Source organism: Pristis pectinata, chromosome X (genome assembly GCF_009764475.1).
Source record: "Pristis pectinata isolate sPriPec2 chromosome X, sPriPec2.1.pri, whole genome shotgun sequence".
Lineage (NCBI taxonomy): Eukaryota > Metazoa > Chordata > Chondrichthyes > Rhinopristiformes > Pristidae > Pristis > Pristis pectinata.
In genome coordinates this window covers 8,817,808-8,845,733 of record NC_067450.1, presented here as the reverse complement: position 1 = coordinate 8,845,733, position 27,926 = coordinate 8,817,808, and the positions used below count along the sequence as shown (strand labels likewise).

General features: G+C 45.8%; 1 protein-coding gene across 6 annotated transcripts in view; it reads right to left on the bottom strand.

Annotated features, from left to right (window-relative positions):
- Positions 1 to 11,253: 11,253 nt before the first annotated feature.
- Positions 11,254 to 27,926, bottom strand: part of rdh5 (retinol dehydrogenase 5 (11-cis/9-cis)) — a 38,657-nt gene continuing 21,984 nt past the window's right edge. For all 6 annotated transcript variants that reach the window (XM_052009691.1, XM_052009688.1, XM_052009694.1 and 3 more), the window contains exons 2-5: positions 20,540 to 20,856; positions 17,618 to 17,876; positions 15,273 to 15,436; positions 11,254 to 13,242 (exon numbers count right to left, since the gene is read on the bottom strand). In XM_052009691.1, coding sequence (XP_051865651.1) covers positions 13,022 to 13,242; positions 15,273 to 15,436; positions 17,618 to 17,876; positions 20,540 to 20,852 — 957 coding nt within the window. In that variant the 5' untranslated portion in view covers positions 20,853 to 20,856 and the 3' untranslated portion in view covers positions 11,254 to 13,021. The remainder of the gene's footprint in view (positions 13,243 to 15,272; positions 15,437 to 17,617; positions 17,877 to 20,539; positions 20,857 to 27,926) is intronic.

Sequence of the window (27,926 nt, the reverse complement as noted above, 5' to 3'; positions counted from 1 at the left end):
TTGTTTGAGTGTGACTGGCAAGGCCAGCATTTATTGCCCATCCCTAAATGCCCCTTGAACTGAGTGGCTTCCTGTGTCATTTCAGAGTCAACCACCTTAGTTGGCCTGGAGTCACATACTCACTGACTCAGAGAGGGTAAGGAGGCAGATTTCCTCCCCTACAGGACACCAGTGAACCATCATTATTAATGATGAGTGCTTTAAAAAAACCTGACTATTAACTGAATTTAACTGCCATGGTGAGATTTGAATTAAGATTTTTGGATGACCGATGAGGGGTCTTTGACCTAAAATGTTGACTGTTTCTCTCTCCACAGATGCTGCCTGACCTGCCGAGTGTTTCCAGCATTTTCTGTTTTTATTTCAGATTTCCAGCATCTGCGGTTTTGTTTGATTTGCATTCTTTGGATTGCTAGTTCAGCAACTTACCCCAGTGCCTCCACTGCACCCATTCCCACAGTGTACTCTGAGTCTCCTTCTAACTCTCAGGATTAATAGCCCAGTAATATAACCTCTGTGTTACTGTCAGCAGTTCTTGGATCTAAATCCCTGAAGTTGCCACTCCCTATAATCCCTCAGCAACGTGGAGGACCCAGAGGAGAGGGTATGGGGATAATCCAGTGATTCCTGGATGCTCAACACTGGAACATGAACAAACACTGGCCCCAGTCCACAGTGGAGGGAGACAGTGCTCTGGAACACATCGCCCTTCCTCTTGAAATCAATAAATGTTATCCGTAGCATTACCAAGGAGAATTGTTGCCACGGCAGCTGTGTGCTCTGGTTAATAAATGTTTTTGTGGAAAATGTACCTGTCGCTAGGTGGAAAGGTTAGAGCTTGCAAGAACATTAGGACCAATGATTCAGTCACAGAGTTTCATAGCGAGTGATGAGACTTCAACTCAACATTCACAAGACAAAGGCCATCTATCCTGCCCTGTTTCTCCTCCCTGAAGTATACTTCATTCAAAATATATACATTTGGTAAATGCCTTTCTCTACAGTCGTTGTAGTGTCAGTCCAAGACATTCTCTGACAATGGGTCAACGCCACCCCCGTTTCCTCCAGCAACGCACCTGTGAAGTGTTTGAGAGGCTGTTACACGGGGCCCGGACCCTCCGTGTCCAGTGGCAGCAGCAGCCTGGACTGTGATCCTTCCCCACAGAGCCTTTGTGGTGGCTGCACCCAGCTTCAACACATACTCCTGCACTCTGGAATATGCCAGTCGGCAGCATTCCTGGACGGACATTCGCCTGCCCCTGCAACTCCACACTGGGATTGGTTTATTATTGTCACATGTACCAAGATTCAGTGTAAAGCTATTGTTTGTGTGCCATCCATGCAGGTCATTCCGTACATAAGCACATCGAGGTAGTACAAAGGGAAACAGAGTGCAGAATATAGTGTTACAGTTACAGAGAAAGTGCAGTGCAGGCAGACGATAAGGTGCGAGGGTAAGATCAAGAATTCATCTTTATCAGGCAAGAGGTCCATTCAAGAATCTTATAACAGCAGGATAGTGTCATGGTTCCGAGTGCTGGCCCTCGATTCGGCCCCATTGATGGTGCCTCGTTGTGCAGCACATGGATTCCATGCACCACTAATCACATAACAACACACACCTGAGCCCCATCAGGAGACTAGCATAAGAACCCTGGTTTCAGCAGCACTAGCTGCCAGAGTATTGGTCAACCTTTGGGTATACTTTGCCTCCTGGCTGCTTAGAGCTGGCAACTCTTGAGCAGTCCTGGTTTTGCTGTTCCTCTTAGGATATCCAGTTTCTGTGTTGGGACTCTGCCTCAGAGTCCTGAGGCAAGATTTCTTCCTGTTGCGGCCTGTGTTTGCTTCTGAAGAAGTGTCCTGCATTTGAGTTCTCTGTGAGTTTGCTCTTTGCTTGACATTGTGACAGATAGAAGCTGTCCTTGAGCCAGGTGGTATGTGTTCTCGAGCTCTTGTATCTTCTGCCTGCTGGGAGAGGAGAGCAGAGAGAATGTCCAGGGTGGGTGGGGTCTTTGATTATGCTGCCTGCTTTCCTGAGGCAGTGAGAAGTGTAGACAGAATCTGTGGAAGCAAGGCTGGTTTCTGTGATGTGCTGAGCTGTGTCCACAACTCTCTGCGGTTTCTTGTGGTCTCGGGCAGAGCAGTTATCTAACAATAGAGTTTCATGGTGAAACTCTGGAAGCTGTAAAACACTTCCCACAGCTTGCAGCTACCTCTGTCAATGATGAAATTCACCACCCATCTCCCTTCAATGCACCAGCACAGCCTTTGGTTGGGTAAGGAAAAGAAGTCTTGAAGATCAAGACCTCGTGGTCTACCAGACTGCAGTGATCCCTGTGCTCCAATGTATCCCTGAGACCTGGACTACCGATAGCAGGTACCTTGAGGCACCAGACTGAGACCAGCCACATCTCTGCAAAACCCTCCAAATCCACTGGAAAGATAAATGAACCAAAATAGGTGTCCTATCCCAGACTAAGGCCTGAGGTACACTGAGTCAGCTCTGATGGGCATGTCATTCACATGCCCAACACTAGACTCCCAGAACTGATACCCTATTCTGAAGGGATCACAGGTGAACAGGAAAAGATGCACCTTGAAGAAATGAAACATCTCCACTGACTCCTGGGAATCTTTGGCCCACTGACAGTGAAGCAGGGTGGTCCTGAGAACCTCAAGGCCAAGTGTCAAGAGCACACAGGCTGCCTACATAAATGGTGGAAGGAGAGGACTGACTACCTACCCATCTTGTCTCATCACACCCTCCTGCCCCATCTGTGGAAGAGTCTGCTGGTCCCACACTGGCCTCATCAGTCACCTCTGAACACAACTAGAGTGGAAGTGGGTTACCCTCTTCTGAGTGGAAGGAGGATCAGTTGCTGAGGATAAAGACAGGGACAGCTTTCTAGATATGGGGTTAGTGCAGGTAAGTCGTGCTGAGGTAACAGATCAGCCATGATATGCACATGAACATGCAGGTGCATGCACATGCTCCCAGAATGATGAGAGAAATAGAAGTTATGCATATCAGGAGGGGTTGAACAAGATGTGGCTGTTTGCTCCAGGAAAGACAAGGCTGGGATGTGACATGCTGGAAGTTTTTTGATTATTGAGGGTTGAAAGTGATGATACATGTGGAGCTGTTGCCATTTCCAAGTGTGGGCTTCTTGGGTCAAGTAGTTAGTTTTATACTGGATGTTCCAACAAGCTGCAGGATGTGATTGGATTATACACAGCAGAGCCAGTGAGAGCAGGCTGCAGTCGCAGCCCTGGCCTGTTGGTTAAGGACTAGCAATGACTGAAATCAACTCTCCACAGTAAGCACAGCTGCCCAGAGTTCTTTTGGCTCAACCTCCTGCCCCTGCCTTCTGGAAATAAAATTACAGCCTGGAATAAGTTTGTTTTGCCTTGCTGCTCTGAGGTGATGTCAGATATCTCCTGCTACCTGAATAGTGAATGACTGTTCTCACTTCCTCTATTCCAAACTGAGTCAATAGCAGCACCTTGATAATACCAAGCCTTGACTGATAGGATAACATTGATCCAAGACAAGGCAAGCTTTTAATTATTTTACATTTTTGTGACAAACTATGTAAATATTACAGTACTTTGCCTGACATATAAAGTACAAAAGGAGCATTCACAATTCCCTTTTACACTATCTTGTGTAAACCTCAAGTTCAGGTTCAAGTTTATTGTCACAGATACACATTCCCAGGGTATAAGTGCCATGAAAATCAGTTTTTTGCAGCAGCACAGTGCTTTACAAACATAAGTTAATGTAAACTTTAATATAAATTATATGCAACTTAATGACAAAATAAACAAAAATAATGACATTCATGCAAGTTGAGAGAAATATACTCTGAGGTAGAATTAGAGTTTTTCAGGTGGGTTCAAGAACCTGACAGCAGTGGGGAAGAAGCTGTTGAACCCTAAGGTGGGGGGTCTTCAGGCTCCTGTACTTCCTGCTCAATGGCAGCATCGAGAAGAGGGCACGGCCCGGATGGTGGGGGTCTCTGATGGTGGATGTCGCCTTCCTGAGACATCACCTCTTGTAGATGTCCTTGGTGGTGGGGAGAGCTGTACCTGTGGTGGAACTGGTTGAGTCTTGCCACTCCCTGTGTTCCTGTGCATTGGAGTTTCTGTACCGGGCAGTGATGCAACCAGTTAATGCTTTTCATTCACTAACCTGAGACAGTGATGGTTTCCCTGCTTAACCCATACTTCCATGTAACTTAGACCTGTGCTCAGTATAATTGTCAAACTTCACCCTGGCAATAGTATAATGCAAAGGGGATTGTTCTTTTAGATTCTTAACACTTGATTTACTTCCATTCATAAAATATCACACTGCCAAGTCTGGGTCACCTGAGACCCCTGGACTACATACCTCTGGTTCCACTCCCTCTCTCTGTAGGCTTGTAGGCAGTTATCTCTTATGAGCCCTGGATTTGTAGGGGGCAGCTGTGGCTCAGTGGATTGTTCTCTCTTGTCCTGGCAGGCTATGAGTTCAAGTCCTGCTCCAGATATTTGTCTCAGACACCTTGGCTCACAAAGCAGTGGTGATGGAGTGCTGCTTTGTCAAGTGTCTTTTGTACAGAGGTGAAACCCTTCCTCTCAGCTGGTTTAAAAATCCCAAGGCACCATTCTGAAGGAGCACAATGCAATTGTCCAGCCAATACTTGCCCCTCAACCAAAAGGAAGTCAGCATTAATGGGTCTTTTCCCGGTTCTCACGCCATAACGAGTGGTTTGCCACAGGCATCAGTCCTGGGACCTCAACATTTTGCAATTATATCAGTAACTTGGATGAAGGAACCAAAGGTGTGGTTGTGAGAGAAACATAAGTTGGAAGGTAAGTTGTGTCGAGGATGTAAGGAGGGGACAAGGGGATAGAGATAGGTTAAGTGAGTAGGCAAAGATCTGGTGAGTGGGGTATAATGTGGGGAAAATGGGAAATTGTTTTAAAAGAAAATTTTAAAAAATGCAAATTGTTTTAGCGTGAGCTTGCAGAGCTCAGATGTTGAGAGATTGGGGTGTCTCACTTTGTGATTTGGAGAAGTATGCAGATACAGCAAGTAATTGGGAAAGCCATCCAGACTGTTAGGGCTCATGGTGAAAGGAACTGAATGAAAATGTTGGGAGGTTGTGCTTCAGTTATGTGGGGCATTGGTGAGACCTCATCTGGAGAACTGTGTACAGTATTGGTCCTGCTATTTAAGGGATGATGTGACTGAGTTGGAAGCAGTTAGGAGACTGGACTGGGAAAGGTTGGATATGATAGGCTTGCGTCTGCTGGTGTTCAGAGGGGATATGATTGAAGCATACAAAATCATGAGATCTTGACAGGGTGGATGTGGAGAGGCTGTTTCCTCCTGTGGGAGAGTCTGGAACTAGGGGTCACTGTTTAAATATAAGTGGTCACTCATTTAAGGCAGAGAGAGGGCAATTTTTTTCCTCTCAGACAGTCGTTTATCTTTGGAACTCTTCCTCAAAGTGGGGGGGGGGATAAACAGGGCAGGATATATGGCCTTTGTCTTGTGAATGTTGAGTTGACGTCTCATCACTCGCTATGAAACTGTGACTGAGTCATTGATCCCAATGTTCTTGCAAACTCTAACCTTTCCACCTAGCGACAGGCACATTTTCTAAGGCAGAAGGAGATTGATTCTTGATAAGCAAGGTGGTGAAAGGTTAAAATCAGACCAGCCGTGATCTTATTAAATGGCGCAACAGGCTTGAATGTGGCCTACTCCTGCTCCATGCTTGATCACTGAAACACAGTCAGGCTGTTGCTTTTACTGGATCTTGCTGTGCACAAGTTGCAACGGTAACTATGCTTCCAGAGAACTTCATTGGTTGTAAAGTGTTTTGGGGACATGCTGAGGTTGTGAGAGGCACTTTAAGACAGTGAATGCTCCTTTTGCGTTTGATCTCCACGTGGATACTCCATCTCCACAGGACTGAGGGACCCCTCCCACTGAGTTACCATCTCCGAGTTCCAAATAAGGGGAGAAAGTGTCCAGGAGCTGGTGACTGGGAGAATCTGGGGCAAGTTGGTGGGAATAATAAAAAAAAATAGGATGAGTGTAAATGGGTGTTTGGTGGTCAGCACTGACTCAGTAGGCCAAAGGGCCTGTTTCTGTGCTGCAGGAGTCTACAACTCTAGGTGATGCTCTGCCTGATTAAACAGCTTACCTGCTGTTACACTGGCCACTTGGGTTGGTATCCCTGAAACTGGGTCCCAATGAACCTCTGTGCCTTCTACAGAGGAGGAGAGGTGAAATAATTGGGTTGGTATTTAAAGGGTGCTTCACACAGGTGGCCAAGCCGCTTCCAAGCACACAGCGTCAGCAGCAAGGGTTGGCTGGCCAATGGTGAGTGGCTTATAGCTTCACAGGTCTCTCGGTAGCACCACCTGGTGGCCGATGTATGAGCAATTTCTGCCCAGGCCCAGGAGCCAGGGACTTGCCTGCTCCCCTCATTATGAAATTACTTTAGGGACAAATCTAAAAGAAGAGCATAAATTTAATTAATATTAATATGGACACCCTGCAAGCCAATGTAACCTAAGGGAGACCATCAGGGAGTCTCTGAGAGTTGTTCTGAGTGACCTTACATTCGGTGGAGCTGATTGGACAGTCCTGTAACAAATGAAAACTAGCAGGGATCAGGGGAATTCAGAGTGAACTCTGGCTCCACCACCCTGTGTTTGCCCCATGTTTGCACCCAATGTTGTAGCCACACACGGGCCCAGTTGGAGCCTGCGACCTGAGATGTCTCAGGGGCAGTTCACCACACAAGTGTGACATCCACAGGGTCGCGTGTTACCTTGGTCCACGAGCTGTTGTGGACCAGAACCTATTTCGGAGACACAAGAGATGGCAGATGCTGGAATCTGGAGTAAAAACTTTACATTCTTTTGCATTTGGTGCTCCCAATGTGTCCTCCCCTACATCAGTGAGACCAGGCACAGACTGGACGACCGCTTCGCTGAGCACCCGCGCTCCGTCCGCCGTGGCCGTCTGCAGTTCCCGGTTGCAGCCATTTTAGTTCCCCTCCCCATTCCCACCCTGTCAGTCCTCAGCCTCCTCCACTGCCAGGGTGAGGCTAAACACAAACTAGAGGAACAGCCCCTCATATTCCCCCGGGGAGTCTACAACCTCATGGCATAAACACCAAATTCTCTGTTTTCAGGTAAAATGATCCCTCTCTCCTCCTGATCTCCCCAGTTCCTCCTACACCCACCCCAGCCCCATCACCCTGTCTCTTTCCCCTCCCCCACCCACCCCTCCCACTGGGTCCTCTCTTCCCACCTGCCCTCCCCACCTTCCTCTCCTGTCAGATCCCACCATCTGCAGCCCTCTGTCACCTCCCAGCCTCTTGCTATCTCCACTCTCCCCTCCTCCGATTCCATCTGCCAATCAACCCCTCCTCACCTAAATCCACCTATCACCTGCCAGCTATTGCCCCATCCCTCCCTCTGTATACTGACTATCTCCCCTCTATTCTTTCAGTCCAGATGCAGGGTCTCAACCCCAAAAGTTGACTGTCCATTTCCCTCCACGGATGCTGCCCGACCTGCTGAGTTTCTCCAGCGGCTCATTTTTTTGCTCCTGAAAGTACCTTATCGTTCCTTCATCATGGCTGATTCACATTCCAAAATCAGCTCAAAAGCCACTGCCATCTCAGGACCATGGCAGAGGTGTCAAAGACCAGAGGACGTAGGTTGAAGGTGAGGAATAAGAAGATCTGAGGAAGACGTTACACCCAGATGGTGGCTGGAATCTGGAACGTACTGCCTGAGGGGGTAGTAGAGGCAGAGATTCTCACAACATTTAAAAATTGGGTATAAAAGTTGGGAGGTCATGGTGCCATTGTACAGGATGCTGGTGAGGCCGCACTTGGGAGTACTGTGTTCAGTTTTGGTTGCCCTGCTATAGGAAAGATGTTCTTAAACTGGAAAGTGTGCAGAAAAGATTTACAAGGATGTTGCCAGGACTTGAGGGGCTGAAGTATAGGGAGAGGTTGGGCAGGCTTGGACTTCATTCCTTGGAGTGTAGGAGATTGAGAGGTGACCTTATAGAGGTGTGTAAAATCATGAGGGGCATATATAGGGTGAATGCACTCGGTCTTCTTCCCAGAGTTGGGGAATCAAGAACTCGGGGGCACAGGTTTAAGGTGAGAGGGGAAAAGTTTCAGAGGAACTTGAGGGGCAACTTTCTTACACAACGGGTGGTCTCCATGTGGAATAAGCTGCCAGAGGAAGTGGTTGAATAACAGGTATAGTAACAACTTTTTAAAAACAGTTGGACAGGTACATGGATTAGAAAGGCTTAGAAGGTTATGGGTCAAATGCTGGCAAATGGGACTAGCTTGGATGGGGCATCTTGGTCAGCAGGGACCAGTTGGGCCGAAGGGCCTGTTTCCATGCTGTATGACTCTAATCATCTGGACAAGCACTTCAATCACCGAGGCATAGAAGGCAACAGACCAAGTGCTGGTAAATGGGATTAGTATAGATAGGTACTTGATGGTCAGCATGGAGATGGTGGGCCGAAGGGCCTGTTTCTGTGCCATATGACTCTAATAGCGTTACACTAACCGCTACACTACCGTGACTGCCCTGGAGCATAGGCCGCATCTGGAGTATTGCATTCAATTCTGGTTGCCCCGTTACAGGAAGGATGTGGGGGTTTTGGAGAGGGTGCAGGAGAGGTTCACCAGGATGCTGCCTGGATTAGAGGGCATGTACTACAAGGAGAGGTTGGACAAACTTGGGTTGCTTTCTCTGGAGCGTCGGAGGCTGAGGGGAGACCTGATAGAAGTTTATAAAATTATGAGAGGCATAAATAGAGTAGACAGCTGGTATCTTTTTCTGAGGATCAAAATGTCTAATATGAGAGGGCACGTGTTTGAGGTGAGAGGGGGAAAGTTCAAAGGAGATGTACGGGGCAAGTTTTTTTTTACACAGTGGTGGGTGCCTGGAACAGGCTGCCAGGGGTGGTGGTGAAGGCAGATACAATAGAGGTGCTTAGATAGGCACATGGATGTGCAGAGAACAGAGGGATATGGACCTTGTAGGCAGAAGGGATTAGTTTAATTAGGTGTCATTGGCTTAATTAGTTTGGCACAATGCTGTGGGCTGAAGGGCCTGTTGCTGTGCTGACTGCTCTATGTTAGCTGTGTCCGAGTACTCTGATCTCTGAGTCAGAAGGACACAGGTTCAAGTCCCACTCCAGAAAGGGTAGCACAAAAGTTTTGGCTGACAGTCCTGTGCCGTGACGAAGGAGTGCTGAACTGCTGGAGGTGCTATCTTTTGGAAGAGAGCTCAAATCTTCCAGGTGGTCACAAAGCATTCCACAACACTATTTGAAGAACAGTAGGGGAGTCCTCTGGAACGCTGGCTGAATCAACATCACCAGAATCAATGATTTGGTCATTATCACAGTGCTATTTGTGGGATCTTTCTGTGCACCAATTATCTATCATGCTTCCTGGATTATAACAGCAGCTGTAAAAGCTTTGGGGCTACCTGAGGTCATGAAAGGTGTTGTTAAGAACTGAACTTTTTTCCTTTGGAACACAGTGGTAAGGAGGGGAGAGAGGCGAAGGAGAGTCTTTCCCTGCAAACTTATCGTTGACAGCAGTTGCAGTTAAAGGAAAGTCTGAAAGCTTGCTGGATGAAGCCCAGAGAACCATGTGATGTGCCAAGGTCAGCATCTCCTCTCTCTATATCCTGTCGGCAGGGAGCTGGACTCTCACAGACTGAGTGAGCAGCTAACTGTGCTGAAGTATTTCCGTTGACAAATGAAGACACCAGAGACTGCAGATTCTGGAATCTGGAGCAACACACAATCTGCTGGAGGAACTCTGGGTTGAGCAGCATCTGTGAAGGGAAAAGGAATTGTCGACGTTTTGGGTCGAGACCCTGCCTCAGGACCATCCCATTGACAATTCCTTTCCCCACCCCTCAGATGCTGCTTGACCAGCTGAGTTCCTCCAGCAGATTGTGTGTTGGTTCCATTGGTAGAACATGCACAGAAGTAATAGGAATCTAGTCCAGTCATTCAACTGGCAAACTAAGCAGCTGATGTATGGCATGGGCAAAACCATCAGGCAATAGATGGGATTTCAGTCGCAGGATGAGGACATCACCAGCGAAGCTCACATCATTGGCCATCCCAAATTACACCTCATACTGAATGGCTATTTCACTGCCAACTGTGGTATGGGTTTGGAGTCATATATAGGCTGGACAATGGATTGCCTCCCCTGAAGGATGTTAGCTCTGGGTTTTTTCTGGTAGTTTCAATAGACACCATTGTTGATTTTTTTTTAAAATTCCAGATTCCTTTAAGTACTTGAACTTAAATTCCCCTGCAGCTGTTGAAGGGAGCCCAACCTCTCATTCACAAATCAACAGCACAAGTCCAGTGACTTAATCATCAGGCTACACTCCTGCACAGAACGCTGGTGCCTGTAAGGTTGTTAAAGAGAGTGTGCATTCCTAGTGCACCTTTCACAACTTTAATGTCCCAAACTGCTTAACAGCCAGTAAATTAGATTTAGTGCGTGATCACTGTGTAATGTAGGAATTGTGGCAGTCCTTGCACACAATAAGATCCCCTACAAATAATGAAAAGCAAATTAATCTGGGTTGGTGGTGTTAACTGAGAGGTGAATATGAGTCAGTCACAGAGGAGAACTCCCCAGTACTTTAAAACAGAACCATGGGTTTTTCTACACCAGGGGGACATGTACAAACTGGCCAACACCCACCTCAACAGTCAACCAAACAACCAAGAGCTTTGTAAAGGCACATGTTCGCTCCACAACATTAAGCACACATGTGCGCCCCTCCAAAAGTCAATTCTGGTATACCTTCATGCTTTACATCCACCTGAGAAGGAAGATGAGATTTGGTTTGACATTCAAAAATATGGCACCTCCAACACTGATGCTCCCTTGGCAATGTACTAGATTTTGTGCTCAAGTCTCTGGAGTGGGACTTGAGCCCACAACCTACTGACTCTGAGCTGGGAGTGCTGCCCTCCAAATAATGAAATTTAACGAGTTATTAGTTAATGATATTGACTGCAGAACAATATGACAAAATCTGCACTTCATCCAGGTGAAATGAAGAGGTGGGAGTAGGTTCACATGAAGAATAAATGGTGGCATTCACCAGTTTGTTTTGCTTCAATGCTTTTGATGTTAAAAAGGAATTAGACTTTAAGCCAAATAAGTGAGAGAAATTTTTATTCCATTGATTCAGGTATACTCAGCTCTGCTATAAATGAGTTAGCCAAAATTATTATAATAATATTGGAGCTGTTAATAAAGACAACAGTTGGAGAAATGATCTTTTACAGAGATAATGAATTTCACTCCCTCCCCCAGACTCACCAATCATATAGTCTCCTGAAGACATAGCCAGACTCCTTGCTGGGTCCCCTCCAGTGCTCTGTCAGGGCTTATTCACATCTGAATCCAGACAGAGAGCATTGGGAGCATATTCAATGAGCGATCAACTAATGAACCAAGTGTTAGTGCCAGCACCTGCAGTTTTAGCTGTGAGTTACTGGCTAGTTATCAACAGTTTACAAGGTGGCTGATATTCAACTCCCTAACCCAGGGCTGCTGACACCAATTACAGATCCCCATGATCAACTCAGGGAGCAATCCTGGCCAAATAAAACCAGAAAATGCTGGAAACACACAGCAGGTCAGGCAGCGTCTGTGGAGGGAGAAACAGAGTTAACATTTCATCAAATAGGAAAGAGGAAAAAGAAACTGGTTTTTTTTCTTTCCTAGTTCTGACGAAGGGTCTCTGACCTGAAACATTAACTCTGTTCCTCCCTCCACAGATGCTGCCTAACCTGAGTGTTTCTTGCATTTTCTGGTTTTATTTCAGATTTTCAGCATCTGCAGTTTTTTGACACATTGACCTTTCATTGAACTTTCTGATGTGAGTGGCTTGGTATGAATATCTTAAACTCCACTGTGCAAACAAAGCCAGTTATCTTAGAAGCTACTTACTTACTTTTCATGTACAGACAAGATTCTAAGCTCAACTTTTTACGTAAGCTACATTACATTTTCTGCCTGTTGTGGATGCCCTGGTTGTAGATTCTGGAGTGTGATTGGCAACAGGCATCTTTCCGACCCATTGCTCACGCCATTGACAGGTGCACCTTAGTAACCCAGGCTGGAACTTCTTCCTAGTTCTTCCCACTTTCACCCTCTCTCCCATATCAGAGGCCTAACTGGGGCAGGGCAGGGTAGATATTGAGATGTTTTCAGTAATGGAAGAGTCTCGAACAAGAGGACACAGTTTCAAGGTCTATAGAAATTTCTTCTTGCAGTGGGTGGTGAATCCCTGGAATTCTCTACCCTAAGGGGTTGTGGTGGCTCAGTCACTGGATACATTTAAGGTTGGAGGTAGAGTAATTTTTGAACAATTGAGGGTGATGGGGAACTGGCACAGAAGAGGAATTGAGGCCAGCATAGATCAGCCATGATCATATTGAATAGCAGGGCAGCTTGAGGGAACTGGTGGCCCACTTCTGCTCCTATTGTGTTCAAGGAAGAGTTCTAGTGTGTCCTCCGAGAGATATCTCAGGTAAACACGGGGGTGGGGGGGGGGGCATTGAAACCAACATTTACCATGCCATGGTGGCCTCTTACAATGGGAGTGACTGTTACTTCAGTGTACAAGTCAATGCATCAATGACAGAGTAACAACTGGCACTTCTAAGGACTCAGTCTGCACATGATCTCTCACCTAGGAAACATCTAGGGGGTGACATCACTTTGGGTGGGAAACAACAATGGCGTTGTCCTGCCCACTCAATGGCCTCAGGCACGATGCCAGTAATCCAGTTTCCTGGATTTGGAGAGTTGGGGAAGGGATGTGACAGAAAAGAAACTACCAAGTGGAAGCCCTGGAAATATTATGAATCCGGAAAGCCCTTCCTCTACATTCCAATCCGCCAACTGACTTTCACCCCCATCTATCAGACGCTCTGGGAAGGCCTTGGCACTATGGCAGAGAGCAGGAAGTCACTAAGAAACGTCGGCATGTACGAAAGCGGAATCCAGAACAACTTGGCGTCCCAGCCAGCTGTGTACCGCGTGCGCGGATGTTGGGCAGTGAGTGCGTGCTCCATGCAGTTGGTGACTTTGGACAGGTCACTGTCACATAATGTGTTCAAGCAAAACCTCTGGACCTTCAGATCTGGAAAGGCAAAAGAGAAAAAGAAAACTCTTTATTCTTGGCAATTGGTTTATTATTGTCACATGTGCCAATATACAGTGAAACACCTTTGTGCCATCCAGACAGATCACTCCATGCATAAGTAAGTGCATCGAGGTAGTAAAAAGGAAAACAGAATGCAGAATATAGTGTTACATTTACAGAGAGAGCGCAGTACAGGCAGACAATAAGGTGCCAGGACCACGACGAGGTAGAGTCTGAGGTTAAGAGGTCTGTTCAAGAGTCTGATAACAGCAGGATAGAAGCTGTCCTTGAGTCTGGTGGTACACGTTCTCAAGTTTTTATATCTCCTGCCTGATGGGAGAGGGGAGAAGAGAGAATGATTGGGGTGGGAGGGGTCTTTGATTATGTTGGCTGCTTTCCCAAGGCAGCGGGAAGTGTAGACAGAGTCAATGGAGGGGAGGCTGGTTTCCATGATGTGCTGAGCTGTGTCCACAACTCTCTGCAGTTTCTTGCAGTCATGGGCAGTTGCCGTACCAAGCAGTGATGCATCCGGATCGGATGCTTTCTATGGTGCATCTGTAAAAATTGGTGAGGATCAATGGGGACATGCCGAATTTCCTTTGCTTCCTGAGGAACAAGAGGCGCTGGTGTTCTTTTTTGGCCGTAGTGTCCATGTGGCTGGACCAGGACAAATTGCTGGTGATATTTACACAAAGGAACTTGAACCATCTCCACCTCAGCACTGTTGATAGGGACTCTTCACTCCTTTTCACTAGAATAGGAAAATCCCCCATTACTTAACAACTACCATCACACTCCCACTCCCCACACATCAAGCTGCTCCAACCGCAGATGTAAATGGGCTTCAAAGTCAAAGTCAAGTTTATTGTCATATGTACAAGTACGTGTGCACAGGTGCAATGAAAAACTTCCTTGCAGCAGCATCACAGGCACATAGCATCAGAGGCACATAGCATCAGATAAGCAGCATTCACAAGAGAGACATAAATTAAACATAAAATATACAGTTTTTACAAGAAAGGACAATTAGAACAAAAAAAACAAAGTCCATTGTAGTGCAAATAGATCAAAGTGGTCCTAGTGTTGCTATACTGAGGTAGTGATTATGTTTGTGCAGGTTGGTATAAGAACCGAATGGTTGAAGGGAAGTAGCCGTTCCTGAACCTGGTGGTGTGGGACTTCAGGCTTCTGTATCTCCTGCCTAACAGCAGCTGTGAGAAGATGGCATGGCCAGGACAGTGGGGATCCTTGATGATGGATGTTACCTTCTTGATGCAGTGCGTCATGTAGATACGATGATGGGGAGGAATGTGCCTGTGATGTATTGGGCCGAGTCCACCACTCTCTGCAGCTTGTTACGTTCCTGTGCATTCGAATTGCCGTACCAGACCGTTATGCAACCTGTCAGGATACCTTCAACGGTACATCTGTGGAAGTTTGTTAGCGTGTTCAGTGACAAGCCTAACATCCTTAACTTTCTCAGAGAGCAAGGATGCTGGTGAACACTTCGCTCTTCCCTGAACTTGGTAGAATCAGTGATATATAAAATTCTTGACCCATCAACCTAGTAATATAAGCAAATCAAAATTTACCAACCAATCTCCTCACAGACCATGGCAAGTCAGTGAGCAGTTCTGTCAGTTATCTCTGAGGAAAAATGGACCATCTAGAATGTTACTGAACCATACCAACTAAAAAAGGTCTTGGCTTCAATCCCAGGGTTGTCCAGGGCAAGGGACACTACAATTGGCCTCAGTACTCGAGAGTAGTACCCTAGGGGTGCCCACTTGTTCAAAATCTGGAAAAGCTGAGAAGGAGATTAGAACACTGCCTCCCTGACCAGAATGAAGGACAGTGTCATCGCAGATCATTATAACAAAACAAGCTCTTACACCAATAAATTTGCTGCGCATTTATGTCAGAATTTAGTTAGCAGCTAACACCTAACCTACTGACATAAAGAAGTGACTGAACTTGATCCAACTTCAGAGTTTTTGGATAGCTGGAATCAGCTAAAGGCTACTTACACTTTTCAAAGTATTTCTGTCCATAACTCTCACGGACTTCAGGAGACAGCCTATCCCACAGTCTCTGCAGGTCATTCTCAATGCTCTCCAGGTTTGTCACAGCTGTTTTGAAGAATCCGGGCTCGATGATGCTAACCTGAACACCAAAGTATTGCATGTCCCGTCTGAAGCAAAAAAAAAAGTGGAAATGTACAAGATTCAAGTCATGTACTTCAACTAATAGCACTCTAACAATAAAAGTGCAGTAGGAACAACAACTCACATTTATACAGCACTTTTCATTGAGTCAGAGTTATAACAGAAAGGAAACAGGCCATTCGGCCCAACTCATCCATGCTGACCAAGGTGTCTTTCTGAGCTAATCCCATTTGCCTGCATTTGGCCCATATCCCCCTAAACATTTCCTATCCACATACCTATTCAGATGTCTTTTAAATGTTGTAATTGTACCTGCCTCTACCACTTCCTCTGGCAGCTCAAACACCCTCTGAGTGAAAAACTTCCCCCTCAGGTCCTCTTTAAATCTTTCCTTCTCACCTTAAACTGATGCCCTCTAGTTTTAGACTCCCCTAAGCTGGGAAGAACACTGTGACCCTTCACCTTATCCATGCCCCTCATGATTTTATAAACTTCTATAAGGTCACCCGTCAGCCTCCTGTGCTTTAACCTGGTCAACGTCCCCAAACCATTTACCAATGTTAGGCCAACATGAAAAGCCTGATCAAAGAGGTGGGTTTGAAAGTGGTTTAAAATAGGAGAGAGGTGGAGAGGGTCAGGGTGAGAACTCCAGAGCTGAGGGCTTTGGTACCTGAAGGCATGAAGACCTGTAGTGGACTAGGGGCATGCAGAAAATTGGGAACTGCAAGAGTGCAGAAATCTCAAACACTGGGAAAGGAAGACCCTCAGCCCCTTGAGCCAGATCTGCCAATCACCAATCCCATTTACCCACCTTAGTTCTGCCTTTCTCAATACCATCACCCAATGAAAGTCCACAATCATATCAAACTGTGAAGGAGGCTCGAGGGGCCGAGTGGCCTACTCCTGCTCCTAATTCATTTGCTTGCATGTCCTGCTTTCTGCATGAGTTATCCCCTTAAAAGTACCAGGGTTGGACTGGAACTGAGATGCAACCCACAATGCCAGCACAGCAAGTCTTGATTCGTTGAAAAGATGGTACCTCCAACAGTGCAGCACAGCCTCAGAGTCAGCCAGGACTTTTGAGCTCAAGGAGCTGGGGCAGAACTTGAATCCACAACCCTCTGACTCAACAGCAAGAATAGCTACCAAACAACCCATACCATCTGAACACAGCTAATACATTCACACACATATCCTCCAGTCTTGTTTCTTGCATCCAATGCTCCCGACGTGGCCTCCTCTACCCCGGTGAGACCGGATGCAAACTCGGCGACCACTTTGCGGAGCACCTGCGTTCTGTCTGCAGCTCCTGGTTGCAGCCATTTTAATTCCCCTCCCCTTCCCACACCGACTTGTCTGTCCTCTGCCTCCTCTGCTGCCAGGCTAGAGGAACAGCCCCTTGTACTGCCCCTGGTAAGTCTACACCCCGACGGCATGGACACTGAATTCTCCAACTTCAGGTAACCTGCTCCCCCCCTCTGTCCCTTTCCTCTCTCCTCCTGATCTCCCCAGTTCCTCCCACACCCACCCCAGACCCCCATCACCCTGTCCCTTCCCCCTCCCCCACCCACTCCATCCACCCACCACCCACACACCCCTCCCACTGGGCCCCCTCCCCCCCCACTGTTCCCACCTGCCCTCCCCACCTCCCTTATTTGGTTCCAGGCCCCACCTTCCTCTCCTGTCAGATCCCACCACCTGCAGCCCTCTGTCACCTCCACCTCTCACCTCCCAGCCTCTGTCGCTGTTCCCACCCTCCCCTCCATCTGCCCATCACCCCCTCACCTGGATCCACCCATCACCTGCCAGCTCTTGCCCCATCCCTCCCCCTCATCTCTGTATACCAGCCATCTCCCCTCTACCTTTCAGCCCAGATGAAGGGCCTCGACCTGAAACATCGACTGTCCATTTCCCGCCATAGCTGATGCCTGACCCGCTGAGTTCCTCCAGCAGTTTGTGTGTTGCTACAGCTAATACATCGGCCATTAGTTTTCTCAAGATCACCAATAACAGACAGAAAACAACTCCCCCCACCAAAAACTGTAGGGCTGAAACACACCCCTTATTCATAATATTTAAAAAAAAAGACAAATCACAAGCTAAGAATGGTTACTTTTGTGGAAACAGTTTGTGCTGCTGAAGCCGAAGAGTTCTGCATATTTGCAAGTTTTAAGGCTGATCCTGAAGATGCAAGTCAGGGTTCTAACCTCAGACTGTCAGAGAAAGACTCCACTCCACACTTGGAGAGGCAGTATCCACCTCCTGCAAATGATATCCTCCCCATCACACTGGCCACATTCACCACCCGTCCCCTGGCCTTCTTGACCAATGGGAGGAAGGTGAGTGTCACTTCCATCAATCCCAGCAAATTCACATTCAGGACTTTATGGTAATCCTCCATCTTCAGCCATTCTGTTGGACCAACGGGAATAGATCTGCCTGCATTGTTGACCAATCCCCAGATACCTGGAACAGAAAGGAGATGCCTGCAATTAGCAATGGCTGGTGGAGTCAGTAGGTACCAGCTGCAACTTTTATTTCCAGACTCAAAAGAAAGAGATTCTGTCTCAAGGTAAGGCTCAAAAGCACAAGAATAATGTGAGTTTTCTGATACCAGCCCTGTTTCTCTGGTACATTTGAGATCTTCTATCGTCAGGTTTCACTGTACACATTGTAATGACAAAGCAAAAAAAGACTCTTGATTGAGCCAAAGCTCAGCTTTACAAATTACCCATAATGGACATTGTTAATCACTGAGCAACTGTGGCAATTCTGGGTTTCAATGTTTGAATGTGTTTAAATAAATAAAGGGGAATGTACAAATGGTGCAGGTTTGGCTCCCTCTGATGAAAAAAAGCACACAAGATCAGTCATGTCTGTCTAATTACTTCTTGCTTTCAAAAACTGCCTGGACAATTTCTCATAATTGCAGAGAGCAGAGAGAGATCCTGAGAAGAGAAACAGAGGCAAGAATTAGTGTTACAGAGTCATGGGGAAATACAACATGGAAACAGGCCCTTCAGTCCACGGAGTCTGCACTGACCATCAACCAGCCATTTACACTAATCCCACATTAATCCTTTTTTAAAAAAAATTCTCCCCACACTCTCATCAATTCCCCACCCACACTCTATCACTCACCCACACACCAATTAACCTACCAACCTGCACTTTGGGATGTGGGAGTGTTGTGTGAAATGGTTCTTTTCGGCCTTAAGGATGAAGGACTCTGGACATGAGCTTTGGATATCAAAACTAGTTTAATCACAAAGGCAAACGCAAACACAAAGGAAATCGCAACTAGGATAAGATACGCAACTGAATCGCAAATGATACGCACAAGCACACAATAACAATGTACAACTTCAGGATATAATACTTCAATGCTTGACCCATACTAGCATTTGCTCTAACACTGCCTGGAATCTGAGTGAAACGCTCCCAAACCACGTGGTGATGCACTCTTACCAGTGATCTCTGCAGCATTGTCTCACTACTCTTGGAGTCATCAAAGAGGAAGGGCTAGGGGATTGCAGCCCTTTTTATGGTGCTAGGAGGCTGGGTGGAGCCTTACTGAGTGATTTAAATGGGCCAATGGTTTAGGGGTCAAGGACAAAGGTGCCTGCCACAGCCAATGGTCAGGCAAGTTCAGAGACAAAAGGTAGTCTCACACCTGAGGGGTGGGTGGAGCCGCACCTTGATTGACAGTGGTATCACTTCCGATCCGAGGAGCAATGCTGTCCTCCGACTAGCAGGGATCAGTGTCATTACTGTCACGTGACAGCCATGGGCTGTCTCACTACAGGGAGGAAACCGGAGCACCCCGGGGGAAACGCACACATGGTCACAGGGAGAAGGTGCAAACCCCACAGAAACAGCACCGGAGGTCAGGATTGAACCCAGGTCTCTGGAGCTGTGAGGCAGCGGCTCTACCCGCTGTGCCACTGAGCCGTTCAATTGCTACAGTATAGGAGGAGACTATTCAGACATCGAATCTATGCTGGCCTCCTGTGGAGCATCATCCCATTCTTCTGCTCTTTCCCCACAGTCCTGGAAATTATTTATTCTCGAGTGCCTATCCAATTCCCTTTTGAAAGCACTAATTGTCTCCGTTTCCCCCACTCCTACAGGAAGCAAGTTCCAGGCAGGTCACCGTCACTCTCTGTGCTTTGAAGTTTCCACGCCCTTCTTCAGCAGATCACTTTAAATCTGGCCCCTTGGCTCTTGAAGCATCCACTAATGAGAACTTCCTTCTATTTACCCAGTCACAATCTTGTAAACGTGCATAAAAATTCCACTCAACCTTCTTGCCTCCAACAACCCCAGCTTCCCCAGTCCAGATTTACAGCTAAAATCCTCCAGCCTGAGAACCAATCTTGTAAAGCTTTTCTGCACCTCCTCGAGGACCTTCACATTCTTCCAGTTGTGGCTGAGCCAGTGTTTTATAAAGATTCAATGCAACTTCCCTACTTTGTGTTCTGTGACTCTATTTATGTATGCTTTACTTATGACTCTCTCAATATGCTCTGCCATTTTCAAGGACTTCTGCTCTTGCACCCTGGTCCCCCTGTTCCTGTACAACTTGTAGAACAGTGTCATTTGGTCTATATTGTCTCTTCCCATTCCTTCAGTCAAAATACATCAATTCACAGCTCTCTGTGTTAAATTTCATCTGCCACCTGCCTGCCCATTTTGCCAGTATACCTATATCCTATTGAAGTTTATTACCATCCTCCCCATGATTACTGGAATAAAGGTGCGTTAGCACTATCCAGAGTGGAATAGTCAGCAACTGATCTATACTGAATTGACACGATCTCTGCAGGTGGGCTTAGCAGTGGTACCTTTGTAACCTTAGTATCCTGGTCAGGGAATTAAGTCAGTCTTGTTCCCCAGCCCTGGTGATTATTTAGTGATTGGAAAGCATGGATAACTCGAGAATATATGGATGGATCTGTGCTGAGTTACTTGACCTCAACCAGACACTTATAGAAGGTACCATACCCAGTCTCAGTATTGTACGTGTCTATTGGAGACAGTCTGTCACAATTTGTCATGGTACTTTACTTTGTTCAGATGGTTAAGAATTTTTCTCGGACCTTGGATCAACAGAGTAGGCTCACTGTTACCTTTCTCTCCCACCTGTGCCTGGACCCAGTCCGCTGCTTTCTGGATGTTGATGTCGTCAGTCACATCAAGCAGGATGGCTTTAAGTCTGGATGAGCTGCTCCTGTGCATGGTGTCCACTCCTTTTTGGGTCAGGCAGCCGGCAAGGACACGGAATCCTTGACGGTCCAGGCACTTTGCCAGAAGGTTGCCAAAACCTGTGTCACATCCAGTGATGAGAACGTACTTGTCTTTGACATCTCGGATCTTTTGGCGATCCCTGATAAACCATCCAACGGTAAGGAGGAAGACAGCGCACAAGAGGTACAGCCACATGAATCTGAGAGGGAGGCAGAACATTTGAATCCAAGAAAGTCATCATAACTAGTTCACAAGATGAAATCACATAAATTATCGTCTTTCTTTGATTTGGAATTGACGCTATTTGCAATAGGAGATAGATACCCTGATACATCTATATTAGGCTGTTTATTTACCAAATAAACCAGGTCATATATCCAGTTAAGTTCTTCTCAAAGAAGATGAATAATCTAACCAGAGCAGGCAAGGCAAAAGTCGTCACCCCTGCCTCTCTTGAATACACTGTACAAAGCCACTTAAAAATCTATTCGAAAGTTAGCATCAATAGTCAAAAATAGAATTTAAAATCACTTATAAATCACCTATAAATGCCCTATATTTCATTAGTGAGACCACATCTGGGGTACTGGTATAGTATTGATCAGTATTTAAGGATGTTAATCCATTGGAAGCAGTTCAAAGTTGGTTTACTAGTCTGATACCTGGAATGGGTGGTTGTCTTCTGAGCAAAGATTGGACAGGTTAAGCCCGCGTCTGCTGGACTTTAGAAGCGTTACAGGGGACTTTAGTGAGACATACAAGACCCTGAGGGTCTTGACAGGTTGTATGTGGATAGGATATCTCCTCTTGTGGGAGAATCTTGAGCTAGGGGCCACTGTTTAAAAATAAGGGGTCACCTACTTCACCTCATTTCTGTCTTAAGTATTCTCTTTAGAGGGTTGAGAGTCTTTGCAGCTCTCTTCCTCAATAGACAGTGGAAACAGAGTCTTTGAATATTTTCAAGTCAGAGCGAGATAGGCAAGGGGTGAAGGGTTACTGTGGCTTGATGGGAACGCAGAGATGAGGTTGACATCAGATCAGCTGCGATATTAAATGGCAGTGTAGGCTTGAGGGACTAAGTGAACTAATCCTGCTCCTAACTCCTGTGTTTGTATGTTCATGAAGTTGTGATTAGCAGCCAAAGTAAATGAGGCAGGACCAATCAAAGACAGGATGTACCCGATGAAAAGTCATTGACCTGAAATGTTTCCCCCTCCACAGATACTGCCTGACTTCCTGAGGATTTACAGCATCCTCTGTTTTCATTTCAGACTTCCAGCAATTTCAGTATTCCAGTTTTACCTCACATTAATGTCCTGTCTACATGCGGCTGCTCATTTTTTGGCCGCATGTATGTAGCTTCCAGTGGAATGAATCAAAAATCAAGCTGACAGTAACACAGAAGGGGAAACTTGGTATCAGTGGGTCCCTCTCCCCATCCACCTGAAGCTGAAATATTACCTTCCAACCGGTCCTGTTAGCTTGGTGGGGAGAAAAGCATAAAAACAACAAAAGGCCCATATCTGGGATTATAAAAAGAGAACTTTGCCAGTCAACCCGTCCCACCTATTGACTGGATATCTCTGTAGTGAAGCATTTTTGGATGTCGAGGAGTGAACTGAGGATTCCTCAAACACATGTCTTTTTAAACAGGGGAATCATTCCCAAAATTGGGAATATTGGAAGCCTTTCATCAGGTTATCATTAGGGCCAGGTACCCCTACCTACTTGAATATTAACACTCATCAATGTTGAGCTGCTTGGTAAAGGGTTTGCATTAAGGTAACTACCCGTCCCTGACTGGGTGGGACATTTTCCAAGACAGCATTTGTCCTCCTTTTCCCCCCCAATGGGAACATGCATAGCACTGTTCTTGTAGGTCCAGCTCAGTAGTGCAACCCAGCCTGTGACTGTGTCAGATGCAGCACTGTTTTGAAGCAAGATCCCAGCAGCATCGTGATACAGATTGAGGGAGAATGCTGGTCCCGAGGGCTCTCGATGGGGTGGGGATGTGGAGAGGACATTTCCGCTCATGGGAGGGTCTAGAGCGAGGTCTCACTAATTAAAAACAAGACAGAGATGAGGTGAAAACTTTTCTTTTGCATGGTGGTGAGGAACTTCTTCCTCAGAAGGGAAGAAGAGTCTTTGAATACCTTTAAGGTAGAAGTAGATAGATTCTCGGTACGCTAAGGGATGAAATGTTGACATGGGTAGGTTGGAATGCAGAGCTGAAATTACTGCTATATTCTTATTGAATGATGGAACAGGTTCAAGGGCCAAATGACCACTCTTGCTCCCCATTCATAAGTCTGTATACTAGTACCCACTTACCCCATCCATGCAATGAAAGCACCTACTGCCAGCTTTAAACACCCACCAGCCCTGTGTGAAAATATCCTGACTGGTGCATCATGGTCTGGTGTGGCAATTTGAATGCGCAGGAACGTAAGCAGCTGCAGAGGGTAGTGGACTTAGCCCAATACATCACGGGCACATCCCTCCCCACCATCAGTAGTATCTACAGGAGGTGCTGCCTCAAGAAGGCAACATCCATCATCAAAGAGCCCCACCATCCGGGACATGCCATCTTCTTGCAGCTACCATTGGGTAGGAGGTACAGAAGCCTGAAGTCCCACACCACCAGGTTTAAGAACAACTACTTCCCTTCAACCATTCAGTTCTTCAACCACCCGGCACAACCTTAATCACTACCTCAGTATAGCAACACTATGATCACTTTGACTGCTTTGCACTACAATAGTCTGTTTATCTTTTGCTCTAGTTGTGTTCTTTCTTGTATAATTTATGCTTATCTTGTGAATGATGCTTATCTTGTGAATGTTGCTTATCTGACACTATGTGCCTGTGACGCTGCTGTAAGTTTTTCATTGCACCTCTGCATACTTGTACTTGTGCATCTGACAATAAACTCAATTTTGATGTGTCCCCATGTTGTCTTTTAAGACAGTGATCACCCTTATTTACATTAAGATAACCTTCTCCCACTGGATACTCCCTGCAAATATCAGGCTATTCCTTGGAACCCCTTGCAAATACTGAGACAGTGGGGTAAAAGTGTGTCCCTCCTAACTTACAAAACAAAAGTTTCAGCTACCCAGTCAAAAATGAGCAACAGAAACAGTGTTGAGTTTAGGTGAAGAAATGTCATAACGTGTGCTCATAGGATACAAAATACACATCCCAAGACAGTCAGAGATCAGATCAGCTCAAGATCCCTTGGGTCTACAGCCTCAAAGCCCTTTACATATAAAAGCCATGAGGATTCACTATTAAGGAAGTATGTGTGCAATCAAACACACTTTGTCTGACTGTGGGAAAACGGTCTCCTATCATTGAAGTCAAAAGAAATCTAAAACTTTACAAATTTAAAACTTACAATTTCAAACTCTTTTTCTTCCACTTTGAATCAAATGCAGCTCATGACGGCTTCACTAATTATGTCTGGTTGCGCAATTGTATTTTGATACTGTATATAACCTATTTGTTTGAAGCTTTGAGCCACTGATGAGATGATAAGTAGCTCATTGTTTACTAATCTCCTGCATAAGATTCTCAGCTGACTTCCTGCGATTTACAGGAAATTCCTAATTCTGCAAATAGATTAAGAGCCATTGTAAAATTTCAGAGAGTTCCAAGGATTTCCTTATTCAGGACCTTATCTGGCCCCCAGAATAAAAGGCAGCATTTATCCGTCTGCATGTGATTGGGGAAAACTAGGTTTAAATGTAATAAAGTACTCATTTAGAATATCAAAAGAGAATTTTTACACCAATTTTCTCTCAGAGGTGCTGACACATTGCTTCACCAACACTTGGCCACATCCATCAAACAAGATGCATATAGATGAGGGGAGCCTGTCAGCCACATTGGGTAATCCGATCAAAATTAGTGACCTATTTCCTCTGAGTGTGGAATTCACTGCCAGAATGTGGAACATATGACCATAAGGAAGAGTTGTGCTGGATACACTCCCACAGAGAAAAGAATTGAAGAAGGTTGAAAATCACAATAATAACAATTTTTGTGCACTTCAACATTATTCTGGATATTTGACCAGGCACTGGAGAGTCCCGCATTGTGTGCATGGGATGATGTTGTTCCCCATGTAAAGTTCCCTTTTGAAGTGATGTAGACAACTTATCAAGCACTCCTGGGACCCCTTGGTCTTCTCAGCAAACTGCTGACTGGGACCCCTGTCAAGTAAGTGTTGTGCTTACCATGCACCCTTCTGACACCTGCCCCAACACCCCCAACCCATCCCAATCTGAAACTTTATCCCTTCCCATTCTCCAACGAGATCCAGACACGCTGTTCTCCCGACCCTGTGATCACTCAAAGCCCAGGCCCCAACTCCTAAACACTGATTTTGAATCAGCTGATGCTCTCAATAGTGGCCACCATCTCCACTTATCTCACTGCCAATGGTGCAATGCCCTACCCAACCCTCCACCCAAGTCAAGTGCAGAACTGAAGCTTGCAGCAGGAAGCAAAGTGATCAAAACAGTCATTAGTGCTGTTGTAACAATTGGCTGCACCAAATGGATGTTACAATGGCACTAATAACCATTTGGTTAATAAAGTGAATGGTATGTGTATAAAATTAAGAGGGACATCAATAGGGTGAATGCACAGTCTTTTTCCCCCAGGGAAAGGGAATCAAAAACTAGAGGGCATAGGTTTAAGGTGAAGGGCAAAAGATTTAAAGGGAACCTGAGGGGCAACTTCTTCAACACAGAGGGTGGTCAGTATATGGAACGAGCTGCCAGAGGAAGTGGTTGAGGCAGGTACATTAAGACCATTTAAAAGACATTTGGACAAGTACACGGATAGGAAGGGTTTAGAGGGATATGGGCTAAATGTGGGCAAATTGGTCTGGCTTAGATGGGCATCTTGTTTAGCATGAATGAGTAGGGCCAAAGGGCCAGTTTCAGTCCTGCTTTATTCTATGACTATGTACATGGGGACTATATGGATGTATGTTAATAAGTATGTTAATATTGTTTTTAATTTCTTCTCTTCCCACCCTCAAGGAGGTGCTGATCCTCATGAGGCTCAGGGGTACAAGAGCTCTCCAAATCTTATCCAAAGAGCCATTCTTTAAATGCAAGTCAATGCACGTGAGCCTGTTCAACCTTGGACTGCACTGTAACAATGCTTAATCAAATCCTTGCTGGGCATTCGTTCACATGCTCAGGCATTTTTGTAATGAGCTAGAAGATGGTTCATGGGGTGGAACAGACAAGAAGATGGACAGGAGCAAAGGCTTGTCAATCAGCACTGAAATCAGCCTTGTTACAGCTAACCAGCATGACTCAAAGTTCTCCACTTAACAGAAGTATGTAATCTGGAAAACCAAAAACCGTCTCTGAAAATCATTGCATTAATTCAGGAGAAAAGATGATCAGGGAAATTCCTCTCTAGGTGAGTTCTAAGAAGTAGCCATGACCACAAGATACATCACCCAACAACCCATGAACCTTGTGTGCAGCAGTATCAGTCTTACCCATTTCAAATAAATGGCCCACGTGTTAATTCATTATTTTAATGAATCTTTTTTTCTTGTTATTTTAGATACTTTAAGTCAAATCTCTTCAAAGCCTTCGATTTTCCAGGGTAAATGAACCCAAGTTTTGGGTCTATTGTGTAAGTCAAGCATTATGGACTAGGTTTTAATCTCTTCTTAAGTTATTCAAAATCTCCAAGACAAACCAGAACTAGACAGTGATGTTATGTTGCACAGGTTCACTCTGGTGTCCTTGGTTTTGCATTTCGCCTGCACATCCTAGTGCCCTGTTTGCTATCACTATGGGCACGCAACATTGGCCAGGTGCCCTTCGACATCCAAGCCTCCTTTCTTCCTCCACAGGCTTTAATTCAGAACCTGGCATTGTACGCACTTATCATTTGCACTGCAAGTGCCAGACAATGACCATCTCCAACAAGACAGTGTCTAATCAACTATCCTTGACCTTCAATGTCATTAATATTGTTGGATTCCCCCACCAACAGCATCCTGGGGTCACCACTGACCAGAAATTCAACTGGATCAGCCAAATAGACACCATGTTGACAAGAACAGTTTGGAGGCTGGGTATCCTGGTGTTTATGGCTTAGCTCCTGACATCTCAAGGTCTTTCCACCATCGACAAGGCACAAGTCAGGAGAGTCAGGAATGTGACAGAATACTCTACGTTTGCCTGGAGTGCAAGAAGCTCAACATCATCCAGGCCAAAACTACTTGATTGGCACCCCATCCATCATCCTAAACACTCACTCCCTCCATCACCAGTGAGTATATACGATTACAAAATGCACTGCAGTTACTTGCCCAGGCTACTTCGACAGCACCATCCAAAGCCACCACCTCAACTACCAATAAGTATAATAACGGCAGACACATGGGAACACCACCTCCTACAGGTTCCCCTCCCACTCACACACCATCCCCACTTGGAAGTGGGTCTCCCTTCCTTCATCACTCCATCATCACTGGGTCTAAGTCCTAGAACTCCCTCCCTGACAGCACTGTGAGAGCACCTCCACCACTGCAGCGGTTCAAGAAGGTGGTTCACCCCCACCTTCTCAATAGCAATTAGGGATGGGCAATAAATTCTGGCCTTGTCAGTGGTGCCCAGATCCTGAAAATGATTGGCAATGTGCATGCTGCTACCATGATTACATTAAATGTCAGCTAGATGACACGGGACAAGTTCTCCACTGGACCTGGATCAGATTGCAACCAGCAAGAGTTCTGAAACCAGCACAACTTTAACAACAGAATTAATGTTCAGTGCCCCCAGTTACTAATTACAATCACTAATACAAATTGCAAGGAGTAACTGTTTTAGTATAGATCCCTGAGAATCTGCATTCTTAACTGGTTTCTGTATGGAGCGGCTACAACTAATAAAAGCTGAAGAACATAACCTATTCCCTTTCCAACACAGGTCGTGTTCACTGAACACTTATCTGTTGTGATTACCTTGTCAGAAGCTTTTCGAAAGACCAAATATGCATACTTGTGCTACCTGCATCAGCCTGGTAAACTCTTCAAGGACTTCTACCAGCCATAACAATCTTTTCCAGAACCACATTGTCTCTGCTTACCAGCCTCCTCTGACAAGACATTCACAAGGCACCGAATGATCTTTCCAGCAAATTTCCTACGATGACCATCAAGTTATTGGGCCCAGAATTTCCAAGTTCTGAGATTGCCTTTATTGAATATCCCGCAACACCAATTTCCCT